We start from the raw sequence: 15798 nt of genomic DNA on the forward strand, positions 1-15798 counted from the left end.
ATTCATATTGCGTATGATAATATGTATGATAAAAGTAACATATAATAATTATACATTTTACCTATCTTTTTATTTGATAAATTTATTATCATCTCTATATATTATATTATCATACTGATAAAAACATATTGACCATTCTTCCTATTTTTTTTAAATTGATCCAACTTATTAAAGTGCACTTTTACATTTTATTATTACATTATTTATTATTAGCATCATTCTCTAAATAAATTTATTCAACAAAAACTTGTATGAGATCATTTTAGTTTTATGTATTATATGAAGTCCATAGTTTTATCCGTGAATTGAGTTATAGATCTATAAGAAGTTATCAATTGGTTTGCTTTATCTTAATGACATTAATATTTAAAAATATTTTGTAAAATAATTTTTCCTATGTTTGATTACAATATTTGATATCTATTATTTTTTATTTTCAAAATATTGCTTTTGAAATCGTGATATTTTTTAAATTCTGTGTAGATTTTTATATTATGTAACTTCAAATTTTGAACTATATGTGTTTAAATTTCATGTAGCTTTGATTATTAAAATTTGTATACTTAAAAAAAAAATTTAACACAAAAGTATTTATATGTTAAATTTCAAAATTAGTATATATATTAAACTTATTCTTCTAATGAGTTTTAAGATTACTTTAATTTTTCTAGAAATCTCCTATTTTGAAGTAACTATTTTGGGAAAATTGTTTCTAGAAAATAGTATATTTTTGTAATGAGTTGTCATTTTTTTGACTGGTGGTTTTAAACATGTGGACAATTAAATGTAGTTTTATATATAATTGTTTTATATCTGTTTTGAATACTCATAACTTTGGTTTTAATTTTTATTATTTTTAAAATATTATTATTTTATGTTAAATTTTCACATTAGTATATATATCCATTTAGTCTCTTTCATTTTGAAAGATATTTTTCAAGAAAGTTTGAAATCTTATAAAATAGTAAAACTTTGTAGTGATTTAACATTTGTAAATTCTGACATTTTAAAAATAGTAAACATTCTTTTATTGTTCTGATATTTGGGACTTTTGACATTTTAGAAAACAAAAAATTTGTAATAATATGACAGTTTTGATTGGTGGTTTTAAATCTGATGTACGCAATCCAGGTTTTATAACCACATTTTTTATATAATTATTTAACGATATGATGAAATTTTGACAATATTTATAAGCTCACTAATACTTTATATAATTTAAATGATATTATGAAATTTCTTATTTTATACAATGAAACTGTTTTAAATTTTTTTATACTTTAACCATTTTAACATTGATTTACCATCTTATTTTGGCATAAAATGTACTTTAGATTTATTTTTACGAAATTGCTAATGTAATACTTTTGTTAATATTGGTGTTGTCCTATTAATTTTCTATTTACTAGGTTTTTCACTCGCGCTACGCGCGAGTCTGTGTTAATAATATTTTATTCATTTTCAAAAATATAAAAATATAACTAATTTATATAAATTTTGTCTTTATGAAAATATATTAAAAAAACATTTAGTTTTTATTTTTATTTTGTCTATATAAATATACTCTTTACAATCTATATATTATTTGTGAAATAATTTTTGATTATAAGTTCTTTCCTTAAAACTATAAGTTGGACGTTCGATTTCGTTCACATGTTTATTCGGTTTTAGAGTTTTGAGATTAAATATTTAAGTTATACTCGGGTATTTATACAATTTAATTTGAGTTTTGTTCGAATTTTTTGCGGTTTAATTCAGATTATAACCCGTTTAAACTATTTTTAAAATAATTTAAATTCATATACACCTATTCCTAAACAAATTAAAATGAAAACAATATATAATATATAAATTTGAATAATTTATATCAAAATACTTAAGCTTAACATAAAATGGTTTTGGTTGAGTATTTGGATGGAGAATCAATAAAATTTTCAAATATTTGGAGATTTTGAGTATTGTTTAACTACTTTGGATATATATTTTTGATTCTTTTATATATTCTTAGGTGTTTTGGGAAATTTCAAAAAATCTTATCTATTTAGATTTGTTGATATTGAGTCTAAAAATAATTAATACATCTAAATAAATAAATGTAGATTGGATATTTTCGCATATTTGAAATATTTTGGTTGGAGTCAGATTTACTTTTGGTTCTCTATATAGCAAAGTTCTAGATCTGTTCATATTTTAGTAGTTTTGGTTTGAATTCGATATTACTTTTCAGATCGAGTGTGTCTAAGTTATTTGGTTTTAGTTTTTTTGGGTCTTATTAAAATTAGGGCAGTAAATATATTTTAAACTTATAATTATTTATTTTATTTAATATATATTTCGATTATGATTGTGTTTTTCTGATAGCTAATTACAAATCTTATAAGCAGATATCAAAAGTGATGCAAAAAGATAAGAAAAGTTTCTAAATTGGTTTAATGAATATAATTATATATATGATAACAATAGTTTTCGATAAATTTGACATTTTCTCTATTAAATTTTTAGTTTATTATTTCAAATATATTAATTGTTATCGTTCTTTTCACAACAAATGCACTTTGATCCTCTCGATCGATGAGATGATTAAGCTTAGTCAAAAAAAAATATATATATATATATATTAAAATTAATAATCTTATTAAATTTTAGATTGATAATGTCTAAATAAAATTCTTCATACCTTTTGATCAATAAGAAATAACTCCAAACCCATAAGCACATCTTTGTTGATGTTATGTGCTTTCCAAAAGTGAATCACTCTAGCAAAAACTTCATTCTTATTAAAACATTTTCTTAGATCATCAAAAACCAAAGAAGAAGCAGAAGCCACCATCGCATAAATATATCTTTTTTCTTTTCAATATCTCTATTTTTCCCAAAGTAAATCTTGAAAACCTTTGGAACTCTAGACAACTATTTATAGTCATATAATACTTCATTTATTAGAAATTTTTTTCTTTTATATATTAAGTGAATTTCCCTTTTAAATATTTTAGTTTTGTTATATATTTATGTTAATATGACATTTTTATATTCATGCTATATATTCCCCTTTTTTGTTAACTTAACTATTTTCTTTTTATTTTCCATTTTTCTATATCAGTTACCATTTATTTAAATAAGTTGTCAAATTTTAATATTTATTTTTTTAGTTTATGTTATATATATAATATTAATTTCGTTTTAAAAAAAATATTTTTGGAAATATAAACATTTTAAAAATAATAAATTAAAAATCTGAATTTTTTGTTATATATTCATGTTAATATGACATTTTTATATTCATGTTATATATTCCTTTTTTTGTTAACTTAACTATTTTCTTTTTATTTTCCATTTTTCTTTATCAGTTACCATTTATTAAAGTAAGTTTTCAAATTTTAATATTTTTGTTATATATTCATGTTAATATGACATTTTTATATTCATGTTATATATATCCTTTTTGTTAACTTTACTATTTCTTTTTATTTTCCATTTTTATATAGTATAGATTTATTAAAGTAAGTTATCAAATTTTAATATTTATTTTTCTTAGTTTATGTTATATATATACTATTAATTTCGTTTAAATTTTTTTTTGGAAGTATTAACATTTTAAAAATAATAAATTAAAAACTGAAAATGTTAATTTTTTCTAGGTTAAGTTATATATATAATATTACTTTCGTTTTAAAAAAGAATTTGGAAATATTAACATTCTAAAAAAAATTAAATATCTGATTTGTCGTATTTTGATTGGTCGTTTAAAATCCTACGTGGACGCTCTCAATGGCTTATAGCCTCAACTTTTATTCTTCAATACATTTTGATCAATAAGAAATAACTCCAAACCCATAAACACACCCTTATTGATGTTACATGCTTCCCAAAAGTGAATTAGTCTAGCAAGAACTTCATTCTTATTAAAACATTTTCTTAAATCATCAAAAACCAAAGAAGAAGCAGAAGCCACCATTGCGTAAATATATCTTTTTTCTTTTCAATATCTCTCTCTTTCTCAAAGTAAATCTTGAAAACCTTTGGAACTCTAGACAACTATTTATAGTCACATAATACTTCATTTATTAGAAAGTTTCTTCTTTTATATATTAAGTGAATTTTCTTTTTAGATGTTTTAGTTTTTGTTATATATTTATGTTAATATGAAATTTTTATATTCATGCTATATATTCCCCTTTTTTGTTAACTTAACTATTTTATTTTTATTTTCCATTTTTCTATATCAGTTACCATTTATTTAAATAAGTTGTCAAATTTTAATATTTATTTATTTTAGTTTATGTTATATATAATATTAATTTCGTTTTTTTAAAAATATTTTTGGAAATATAAACATTTTAAAAATAATAAATTAAAAATCTGATTTTTTTGTTATATATTCATGTTAATATGACATTTTTATATCCATGTTATATATTCCTTTTTTTTGTTAACTTAACTATTTTCTTTTTATTTTTCATTTTTCTATATCAGTTACCATTTATTAAAGTAAGTTGTCAAATTTTAATATTTTTGTTATATATTCATGTTAATATGACATATAAATTTATGTTATATATAATATTAATTTCGTTTTTTAAAAAAATCTTTTTGGAAATATAAACATTTTAAAAAATAATAAATTAAAAATCTGATTTTTTTGTTATATATTCATGTTAATATGACATTTTTATATTCATGTTATATATTCTTTTTTTTTGTTAACTTAACTATTTTATTTTTATTTTCCATTTTTCTATATCAGTTACCATTTATTAAAGTAAGTTGTCAAATTTTAATATTTTTGTTATACATGTTAATATGACATTTTTATATTCATGTTATATATTCCTTTTTTTGTTAACTTTACTATTTTTTTTTTTATTTTCCATTTATATAGCATAGATTTATTAAATTAAGTTGTCAAATTTTAATATTTATTTTTCTTAGTTTATGTTATATATATATAATATTAATTTCGTTTGTAATTTGTTTTGAAATATTAACATTTTAAAAATAATAAATTTAAAAAACCGAAAATGTTAATATTTTTTTAGGTTAAGTTATATATATATATATATATATATATAATATTACTTATGTTTTAAAAAAAATTGGAAATATTAACATTTAAAAAAAATTAAAAATCTTATTTGTCGTATTTTGATCGGTCGTTTTAAATCCTACGTGGACACTCTCAATGGCTTATAGCCTCAACTCTTATATAGTATAGATTATAAAAGTTAGTATCTTTAAGGAAATTTTAAAATTTTAATACTTATTTTTATTATTTTAATTATATATTATATAACAATTGCGTATTTTATTCTTTTGAAAATATTAACTTTATAAAAAAAATTCTAATAATAGATTTCCATATCTTGATTGATTGTTTTAAATCTTATGTGAACATCATCAACAATGACTTATAGCCTCAATTTTTATATATAAAGTCCAGAATTGAATATTTTGAAATTTTAGAAACATACACATTTTTAATAATTTGACATGTTTTGATTGATGGTTTAAACCTGAAGTAGACAATCTAAATGGCTTATAACATCATAATTACTTATAATCACACTAATAAATTATGTAATTGAAATTATATTAGATTATTTATTTATTTATACATAGCAAATGTTTTAGATGTTTTTGTTACTTTTAACTATTTTATGTTGATTTACTATTTTATTATTGATTTACTATTTTATTTTGACCTAGAATGTACTTTGGATTTATTATACAAACTAGAGAGTAGAGATTAACTCGCACACCCGTGCGAGTGATATGATTTTTTTTTAATAAATTAATATTTTGTTTTTATGATTAGTGTTGTATTTTTTATTTTTCATCACATAATTTTATTGTATAAAATAATTTTAGATTCATATGCATCAGAATCGAATCCGAATCAAATCGAGTGATATGATTATTTTTGGTTATATGATTATTTTTAGCTAGAGTTTAAAATATCCTAACTGAATCACTTAATAAGGCTTTTTAATACAAATATCCGAACCAGTTTCAGGTACATTAATTTTTGGATATTTTTAGATTTCTATACCTCTAAATCGAATCCATCCGGACTTGGGAGGACATACTCGAAACTCATTTAAAATTTTATGATACCCGAATAAAGCTTAATTTCAAAACCAAAAAAAAAACTGATACCCGAAAAATAACTCATACCTGAATGGATATCCGAATGTATTATCTTAAAAAATAAAAATAAAAAAAAACTCTTTGTTGACCATTTTGAATTCTTATCACAAATGGAGCAATTTCATTAAATCATGTCGAATTATTTTCTTATGGATCAAAACTTCTGTATGATAAATTAGTTTATATACTATTTAAAATCTGGTGCTATAGATTTTATACACTTCAATGTTTTTCATATTGAATTTACGTTGGGCTATTACTTATTAAAAATATATGTAAAATAATGTATTTATATATTAATTTATACATTATATAAATGATTCTTTTTATGTGATTTTTAATTTTAGTTATTACTAATAAATAACAAAAATATAACTATATGTATTTAAAACTATATTTTATTCTAAATTTATTAAGTGGATACCTAAAAGTTAAGATTACGTAATTTGATAAAAATATAATAAATGCTAAAAGTTAGGATTACATAGTTTATAAGTGGCATTATATTAATTGTTTTAATTTAAAATTAATTTAGGAAATAATTTGATAAATTAGAAAATATAAAAGATCCATAAATATAGCTTCATTTAATATATCAGTGGCATGAGAGTGTAAATATAATGAAAAACTAAGGGGTAATCTAAGTAATCATATAATTAATAATATTTTGTGCGTACTATTATATAAATAATCACATATACTATATTTTTAAAAGTTTAATGTGAAATATAATAACTATAATTTAAATTGGTATATGAAGTTGGACATTGTATTGTGTTTTTCTTATATATATTGAAAACATTTTTAATAATGGTTATTGGAAAATATTTTAGTAAAAATAAATTTTTGAATATATGCTTATTTTTGAATCGATTTTTGATATAAATCAACTTTATATTATTATTTTGATTTGAAATATGTGTATAAAGAGTAAATTTTATTTTATGATTATTTTAGATAAAAGATAATTTATATAATTAGATTAGCTCATTTTCTTCTATAATAAAGCTGACCCAAATATATAGTTTTTGATAATATAATGGACTTCCAAACTTTCTTAATAACATAAATCAATTTTTTTCTTAATATACTGTTATCCATGTTTTCAAACAACATTATATTTTGTTATATTGTTATTCATGTTTTCAAACAATTTTTTTAAACGACTATTCATGTTTCCAAACAAACCTCTTTTTTAATCTGCTATTTATGTTTTCAAACAATTTTTTTTTTAAGCTACTATCCATATTTTCAAATAAACCTCTTTTTAAATGATATTCATGTTTTCGAACAAACCTTTTTTTATCTGCTATCCATGTTTCTAAACAAATCATTTTTTAAATTACTATTCATGTTTCCAAATAAACATAATTTGTACTTCAGTTTTAATATTATACATAACATGAATATGGCCTTTTATGAGACATCGCACTTGGGTTTAGGGGAGGTCAAACCCATAACATTTAATTACCATTTGACTGATGATTCTATACAATTTTTAATACAAAAAAAATATTCTTATCATTTTACCTGTGTCATTTGACACACTCAATCTCTTAAAGCATCTCCAACCCATAACACTATTTTTGTGTCAAAATTACACTATTTTGTGTCACAATTACACTATTTTAGTGTAATTTCAACATTAAAAAAGTTCAACTCCAACCACAACAAAAAATTTAACACTAAAAGCAATTTATAATATTATATGTATTTATATTTTTATTTGTCATTTATTTATTTATGCATTTTATTAATAAAATAAGTAAATAGTGTTTTAGTAGAATGAATAATGTTTTAGTGTGGTGAATAGTGTCACACTAAATTTGGTGTGAAATTATAGTGTTGCACTAAAATGGTGTAGTTTTTAGTGTTGGGTTTGAGAAGATTTTTGTGTGAAAATCACACTAAAATAGTGTTTTGGAGTTGGGTTGGAAATGACCTTAGGCCATCTCCAATTTAACTCCAAAACACCATTTTAGTGTAGTTTTTACATCAAAATTATTTCCAACCCAACTGCAAAAATTACACTATTTTTGTCTAACACTATAATTTCGCACTAAATTTGGTGTGACACTATTCACCACACTAAAACACTATTTACTCCATTAAAATACTATTTACTTATTTTATTAATAAAATATACAATTAAATAAATGACAAATAAAAAGATAAATACATATAATATTATAAAGTAAATTTTAGTGTAAAGTTTGGTGTTGTGATTGGAGAAAATTTCATTTTAGTGCTAAAACTACACCAAAATAGTGGTGTTTGACACTAAAATAATGTTATGGGTTGGTGATGGTCTTACCCATTCGCTTTTGTTCATGACTATTTGTATTAAGATGTTTGTTTACTGTTGGTTCAAATTTTTGTGTTGGTTAGAATATGTGTTGTAGATATCTAATAATGTTCTGTTTATAAGAGATAAACATCGAATATTTTTCTATTATCTGATTAATTCTCAGATGTTAAATAGGAAAAATAAATGTACTATTTTAAAATTCAACCAAAACTAAACTAAAATTCGTATTGAAAAGCTTTTGTCTTCTTGGGTTTTGGTTAGTGAAATCTGTCAAAGGCTGAAAGGACAGGAGTTGAACTATTAGAAGCTTTGCATTTAGAGCACCCTTAACCCTATAACCCCATTTGGGTTTCTGAATGACTTATTTAATGATAAAAGTTAGTTAAAACTTTTGGTTAAGAAACTCTTAGTTTTTGTGGTACATTGGGAGTTTCCTAAGTAAGAGTTCTTAAAACAATGATCATGACATACATACAAATCAACAAGATATAACAATGATCACGACCTGCTTCACTCTTCTGCGTACAAATCAACAAGATATAACAATGATCATGACCTGCTTCACTCTTCTGCGTGACACAAGAAAACAAAATAAGTCTTTTTGTCCGTGATGTTGTGGCCAGGCCAGTCTTCTGCGTGACCTGTTGTGTCTTTTGCGTGACCTGAAAAAGAAACAAATCACACAAAAACAAACCTTTAGATTACATAACAAACTTCAGAAAATTGAGACAGAGCATGACTCCATTACACAATAACATCATACACTTAATGATCGAAGTGAGAAACTTAGCCTATGAGAGGAAACAAACGACATCACACAAGAAACACAAACTTAAATTCATTAGTAGAAATTCCATTACAACTTAACTCCATTACAGAACAACATCACACAAGAAACAAGAAACATAAATATTAAACATATTTCGAATCATAATACGAGGTTGTTAAATTCGAATCAAGGATAAAGTTTCTGACTTTACAATATATAAATTACTCTGGTTTTAACGAACTTTGGAGAAGTAAAGGAAAAGACTTTACCGTTTAGAGACGAAAGCACGCGAGAGGGAGGAGACGAAAGAAGAGACAGACACCGTTGACGGTGATTGAATGTAGGAAACGAGAGAAGAGAAAGATGTATGTCAACGACGATTGAAGGGAAGAGACGAGAGAAGAGAAACACCGTTGACGGAGAATGCGAGAGAAGAGAAGAGAAAGAAGAGAGACAAAAATACATTTGGCTCAGACAAGTGACATGTGGGTTTAGAAACCTCCTAGTTATCGTCGCGAAAGACCTCAATAAAGGATCGGTTATCTTAATTTTTTTTTGTTTTGATTTAGTTAAATGCTCACTTTTGTTTAAAAACCCTGCTTAGAAACTGCGTTAATGCTGCTCTTAGTAAACAAGAAAGCTAGACGTTTAGTTTGGTTTAGAACTAACTACTAAATTCTAACGTTGACCAATCCTTCTGCCTTCTCAATTTTTTCTCTCTTTTTAAACTCCTGAACCATTTTAAAGGGCTTTTATATTAAATTCATGAACATTACTGAATAATTTTAAAATCACCGTCTTTCGAAAACTCACGGGTCTTTGAAGAAAAATTTCTCGACAAAACGTGCATGAGTTTTGTCGTCGTCGTGGTCTTTGGTTTGGTTACTCTTTTTTCCTTTTCAGGCTCTTTGATAACACTTTTAATTTTTCTTTTGAATGATAACTAGGGTTTGAATTAGTCCAGTGGTTTGAATTCGTCGGATAATTTTACCCGGACCTCGTAGTCCAGTGGTACACCCCAGGCTTCGGTCACTGAGGGGCAACCCGAATTCGACTCGCGGGAAGGGGAGGCGTGTCCAGGGCCTTAAACGGTACAGACACAGGCTGGCGCCGGGCCTAGGTGGGTGGGTCCCGAAGGGGTCAACCAACCTGGTTAATCAAAAAAAAAAAAATAATAACTAGGGTTTGAATTAGTCTTTGTGGGAGACTTGCAATTACAACATGCTGTCCATCGTCAAAAATGTATATGACTTGCTTGCATAAATCAGTTTGAAATAGTGGAACATTCCTCGATACAAATGATTACGAAGTTGCTTTAGTATTCTCGAGTATTAATCATTAAAATAAACTGAAGTATTAATCATACTTGGTAATAAATTCTCGAGTATTAATCATTAAAATAAACTGAAGTTCAGTTTCCAGCTGTGAGGATGGAATCTTGAGGGGCTTTATTACAAGCACTTTAATTTGTGGGTTGGTTTAGACTACGTGTCAATCAGACAGCAAATGTCCTTGCTGATGTATTGAGTATTTTCTGTTATCTTTCATTTTTTCAAAGATATTTTCTATAAAATCTTAAGGACTAAATTGTATGATACATTTGTCCCAAATCATTGGTTTTATTTTGTTTGTATCCGCACACCGAAACTACGATGCTCTGTCACTTATTATTTCATGATTTAAATTTGATGTTACTCTGCCTAAACTGATATGAGATCGACAACATATTCAGTTTAGATTTCGTTTTTCTTCTCATTTTCTGGTACAGATTTTTTTTTCGGGTACAGATTAGCAGGATATTTTTCTGGCGAATCTCTAACTGAATTAGTGAAATATTCCAACAAAAAATAAACTGAGGTGGGATGAAATCAACTACATACTTAAATTGCAATGTTTTGTTTCAAGACCATCTCCAACAAGATACCAAAACATCAAATTTGATGTAATTTCATCTCCAACAAGATATTATATTTGACACCATCACACCAAATAAATACAGATTTTATTATGTTTCATTTAATAATATAGTTCAATTAGTATCAAACTGTAACTAAACATTACTCCCTCTGTTTCATAATAAATAATAAGTGTCACTCTAAGCTCATTTTCTTGTTACATAAAGAGTGTCACTTTACAATTCCAATGTAAATTATATTAACTTTCAGCTGAAAATTAATTGCAAAGTGCATTGATTTTATAAATAATTTTATTTATCTAAAATGCTATTGGTCAAAGAGGTATAATTAATTACAATTTACATATATTTCAACAACTTTCTTAATCTGTGTGAAAAATGTCACAACGACACTCTTTAAGAAACGGAGGGAGTAATATACTGTATTCTTGTATTTTTAATTTGTTTTACCTAATTAAAAAACTATTTTTTTTGAAAATGCATTACTAAATGACTATTATCGTTTATAACTTACACATAATAAAAGTATAAATAAGAATTTAAATGTGATAAAATAATTATTTATCAAGTACAAAATTACAAAAAAATAAAAATTTAATACTGAAAACATCAAATAATATATAATATTACTTTTGTGTAAAATTTGGTGTCATTGTTGGAGATGAAAAAAAATTAGTGATATCAAAACATAAAATTTGATGTAATTTTCACACCAACTTTGGTGCTATTGTTGGAGATGCTTCAATAGTAGACGAAATATTTTGAATGAACCGATTCAAATTCAAATATAATTTTAAGAGAAATATTAGTATATTTACAACAATTAAATTGTTTACATTTTGATGAAATCAACCATATTTTAAGATGATATAATAAATTTCAATATTTAAATCATATATTATATGATATTAATTCAAATGGCTAATAAAGTATTTGTATTATCTTTACACATTATAATAATGTGATAAATGCTGAAAACCAATGTTGATATTTTTAAAAATTCTGTTGTATACAGCACTGATCTTCAAATTATTTTGGTAGTTGACAAAAAGGCTGGAGTAACATTCATAATAAAATAAAAAATGAAATTTAAGTTAAAGAAAGGAACATAAAGTCAAATCTGTTTGAACTTTGAACGAAAAAGTAGAATAACTTTTGGGCTTCAAAGGTTTTTTACCAATAAGAAAGGCTTTCTCAGGCATTAATCAGGTTATATTCTTTCACAACTCTTCTAGTTACATAGATAGAAACATCTCAGAGTTAAAACTCTAAAAAGATCTTCCACGTGAAACCACCGTTAACTATTAACGGAAAACCACCAGTCTTCTTCACTCACCTACGTGCGAAAGACTCCACTGATCCAAAACTCTGTCGTTTCGGAAAATCTATATTCCCACTGTGTAAATGTATCTTTCCAAGTGAGACAAACAAAAACAAAAACAACTCACATTAAAGCTGAAACATCAGTCTAGCGGTTTGCCGTTCACGGCGGCGATAATGATAAACTAATAAAGAAAAAAGCTTTCGCCGATTCCGAAACAATGGGCTGCGTTTTCTGCAAGAAGTCCGCTCGAGGAAAACATAATCCCGACGATGAAACCAAGACGAATCATCATTTGCCTTCCACCGCCGTATCTGTACCGGAGGTCATCGAAACCGGAGAGAGCAAGAATGATTTAGGCTCGACTCAGATTCAGACGGCGAGAACGTGGCACACCGGCGACTTCTCCGCCGGCTCCTCTCGCCGCCCGTTGGGGATGAGTCTCCGTGCGCCGGAAGGATGGCCACCGTGGCTGATTTCTGCTTGCGGCGAGTCCATCAAAGACTTGACTCCACGGCGAGCCACCACATACGAGAAGCTCGAGAAGGTAATAATTAATCAAAACACTAATCATTAATCATAAAAGTGATAATATAATTAGAAAGTTTATTACTTTTTTTTTCGATTAATTAATTTTACTACTTTTTTGTTTTTAATGTTGTCATTCTATAGATTGGGCAAGGAACTTACAGCAATGTGTACAAGGCGAAGGATCTATTGACTGGAAAAATTGTAGCTTTGAAGAAAGTTAGGTTTGATAATTTGGAAGCAGAGAGTGTTAAGTTCATGGCTAGAGAGATTCTTGTGCTGCGACGCCTCAATCATCCTAATGTTATCAAGCTTCAAGGGTTAGTTGCTTCCAGGGTTTCCTGTAGTCTCTACCTTGTTTTCGAGTATATGGAGCATGATCTCACCGGCCTTGCTGCTGCTCAACGTGTCAAGTTTGATCTTTCTCAGGTTTGTGTCTTGTCACACTGATTAATGTATTAAAGTAGATTACATGATCTTTTATTACAAGGAGCAAGTTAATATGTTCATGTCTTCATGTGCAATTGTAGATAATGCTTTCCAAATATAATCTGAAGTACATTTTAATGTTTTAATGAATTGTCATTCATTTTTTTTTGTTCTTCTTTCATAATCTGAAGTACATTTTTTTTTTTGTTTTTGTTTTCTTCAGGTGAAATGTTTTATGAAGCAGCTACTATCTGGGCTAGAGCATTGCCATAGCCGAGGAGTCTTACATCGGGATATCAAAGGTTCTAATTTGCTGATAGATAATGATGGAATACTGAAGATTGCTGACTTCGGGTTGGCTACCTTTTATGATCCAAAGCAAAAGCAAACGATGACTAGTCGTGTTGTCACGCTCTGGTACCGCCCTCCTGAGCTCCTTCTTGGAGCTACCAACTATGGAACTGGCGTTGATCTCTGGAGTGCCGGTTGTATCATGGCAGAGTTACTTGCGGGCAAGCCCGTCATGCCAGGAAGAACCGAGGTAGACAGAATCAATGTTTATATCTTTATCATATACAGACACGTGTAGGCCCCCTCTTATCTTTAGTTTCATTATAGAGAGAAGTTATTGCTTCTTTGACTTGCATGATCTTGGGACCATATTAAATGCATGTTACACCCACCCAAGATTTTAATAAGACTGTTGTTTAAACTGCTAATTTTGTTCTTTTTTTAGGTGGAACAACTTCATAAGATATTTAAATTATGTGGCTCCCCTTCAGAATCGTACTGGAAGAAGTACAAATTGCCAAACGCAACCCTTTTTAAGCCCCAACATCCGTACAAACGTTGTGTGGCTGAAGCATTCAACGCCTTCGATCCGTCCACTGTGCAACTAGTCGAGACACTTCTTGCCATAGATCCTGGTGATCGAGGAACGTCTACCTCAGCCTTGAGTAGTGAAGTGAGTCATCCTTCCAACCTCTCCAAATCTTTCTATTGTTTGATATTATGGTAGTTCGTGATTTAGATGGAAAACACACATCCTGTTTGTTTGTACAGTTCTTTACGAGTGAACCTTTAGCTTGTGATCCATCAAGTCTACCAAAATATCCACCTTCCAAAGAACTGAATTTAAAGCTAAGGGACGAAGAGGCAAGAAGGTACTTCTTCTATGCGTTTTCTGGTTGCACTTGCTATTTGATTAGATTGATTTGTAATATTTGTCTTGTCTGGTGGCTGCATTTGTTTGGCTAAGGCAAAAGGGTCTTGCTGGAAAATCTAGTGGTGTTGAAGGAGCCAGAAGAATAAGGTATCGTGGGGATCGCACTGGGAGAGCTTTTCCAGCTCCAGAAGCTAATGCCGAGATTCAAGCAAACTTAGATGTGAGAAATCTCATTCATACTTATGCACACAACACAAAAGAAAGATAAACAATGTCTTCATATGAATGAACAAAGCTTTGATTAATCAGCTATGCCTATAAACGCTATAGGGTGATTTTATTAGAGAGTTGTTAAAAATGTAATATGTGACACTTTCCTAATGTGTGCTTGCAGAGATGGAGAGTGGTACCACAAACACATGGAAAGAGCAAGAGCGAGAAGTTCCCGCCTCCTCACCAGGACGGTGCTGTTGGGCACCCAGTGGAAGAAGATCAGTCAAAGAAAAGCTCAGCATTTGGTGCAAAGCCTGAGGCTTCTTTCGGGTCATCAAGATCATTGAAGGCCGGGGAAGGGGCATCAATGAGAAAGATTTCAAACAAAGAAGGAACTCGGGGGTCTTCTTCTAGAAAGTACATATGGGGGCTTAAACCTCCTCCAGCGCTTGGGCTATCTATGGACTTACTTTTCAGGAGCAGATCAGAAGTTTTTGGGAACCGGAGATAGGATAGGTAAACGAGAAACAAGTCGAAAGTTACATTAGTGCATCAGGAATAAGAGGTTGTTTCCGTTTCAGTTCAAAGAAGAGAGAGATTAGTTGAAGAAAATCATGTTCTTTGTAGCAGAATAGAATGAGCGAGATATTGCACAAATGGAAATGTGGTTCGACTCTCATGTAAAAATACAGTTAAGGTACTTTTTAGAATGTATAGATTGTTGAAATGGGTTTTGTGGTTTCAGTCATTAAGATGTTCAAAATATTTGACTTCTGTCATTTTTCAAATTTCTATCTTCAGAAATCTTAGAAACTTGGATGAATATTTGAATGATAGCGAGTAAGCAAGGTAAAATTATCAGTAGAGGGCTGAACTCAGTCATGTGACTCTGTTGATGTCTTTTGTTTGTTTGCCTCTCCTTTATTAATCATTGTTATTATGTAGTAGTTGGCGGTGGTTTCAATATGTGAAGGAAGTAGTGAACCTATTGATCTTACATTCTTAC

At 27.5% G+C, this 15798-nt stretch overlaps 1 protein-coding gene across 1 annotated transcript; it reads left to right on the plus strand.

Moving 5' to 3' along the window:
• The first annotated feature begins 12399 nt into the window (after positions 1-12399).
• LOC108837636 (probable serine/threonine-protein kinase At1g54610) lies at positions 12400-15540 on the plus strand. The gene is made up of 7 exons (XM_056994243.1): positions 12400-13004; positions 13130-13414; positions 13638-13955; positions 14151-14378; positions 14477-14577; positions 14673-14799; positions 14974-15540. Exons 1-7 carry the CDS (start codon positions 12678-12680, stop codon positions 15301-15303), a joined length of 1716 nt encoding a protein of 571 aa, XP_056850223.1. The 5' UTR covers positions 12400-12677; the 3' UTR covers positions 15304-15540.
• The last annotated feature ends 258 nt before the right edge of the window (positions 15541-15798 follow it).

Source organism: Raphanus sativus, chromosome 9 (genome assembly GCF_000801105.2).
Source record: "Raphanus sativus cultivar WK10039 chromosome 9, ASM80110v3, whole genome shotgun sequence".
Lineage (NCBI taxonomy): Eukaryota > Viridiplantae > Streptophyta > Magnoliopsida > Brassicales > Brassicaceae > Raphanus > Raphanus sativus.

Bases quoted from the DNA above. Each gene is read 5' to 3' on its own strand.
- LOC108837636 (XM_056994243.1), top strand. From the start codon at position 12,678: ATGGGCTGCGTTTTCTGCAAGAAGTCCGCTCGAGGAAAACATAATCCC. The intron at 13,005-13,129 runs GTAATAATTAAT...GTCATTCTATAG, and splicing joins CATACGAGAAGCTCGAGAAG to ATTGGGCAAGGAACTTACAG. The intron at 13,415-13,637 runs GTTTGTGTCTTG...TGTTTTCTTCAG, and splicing joins TCAAGTTTGATCTTTCTCAG to GTGAAATGTTTTATGAAGCA.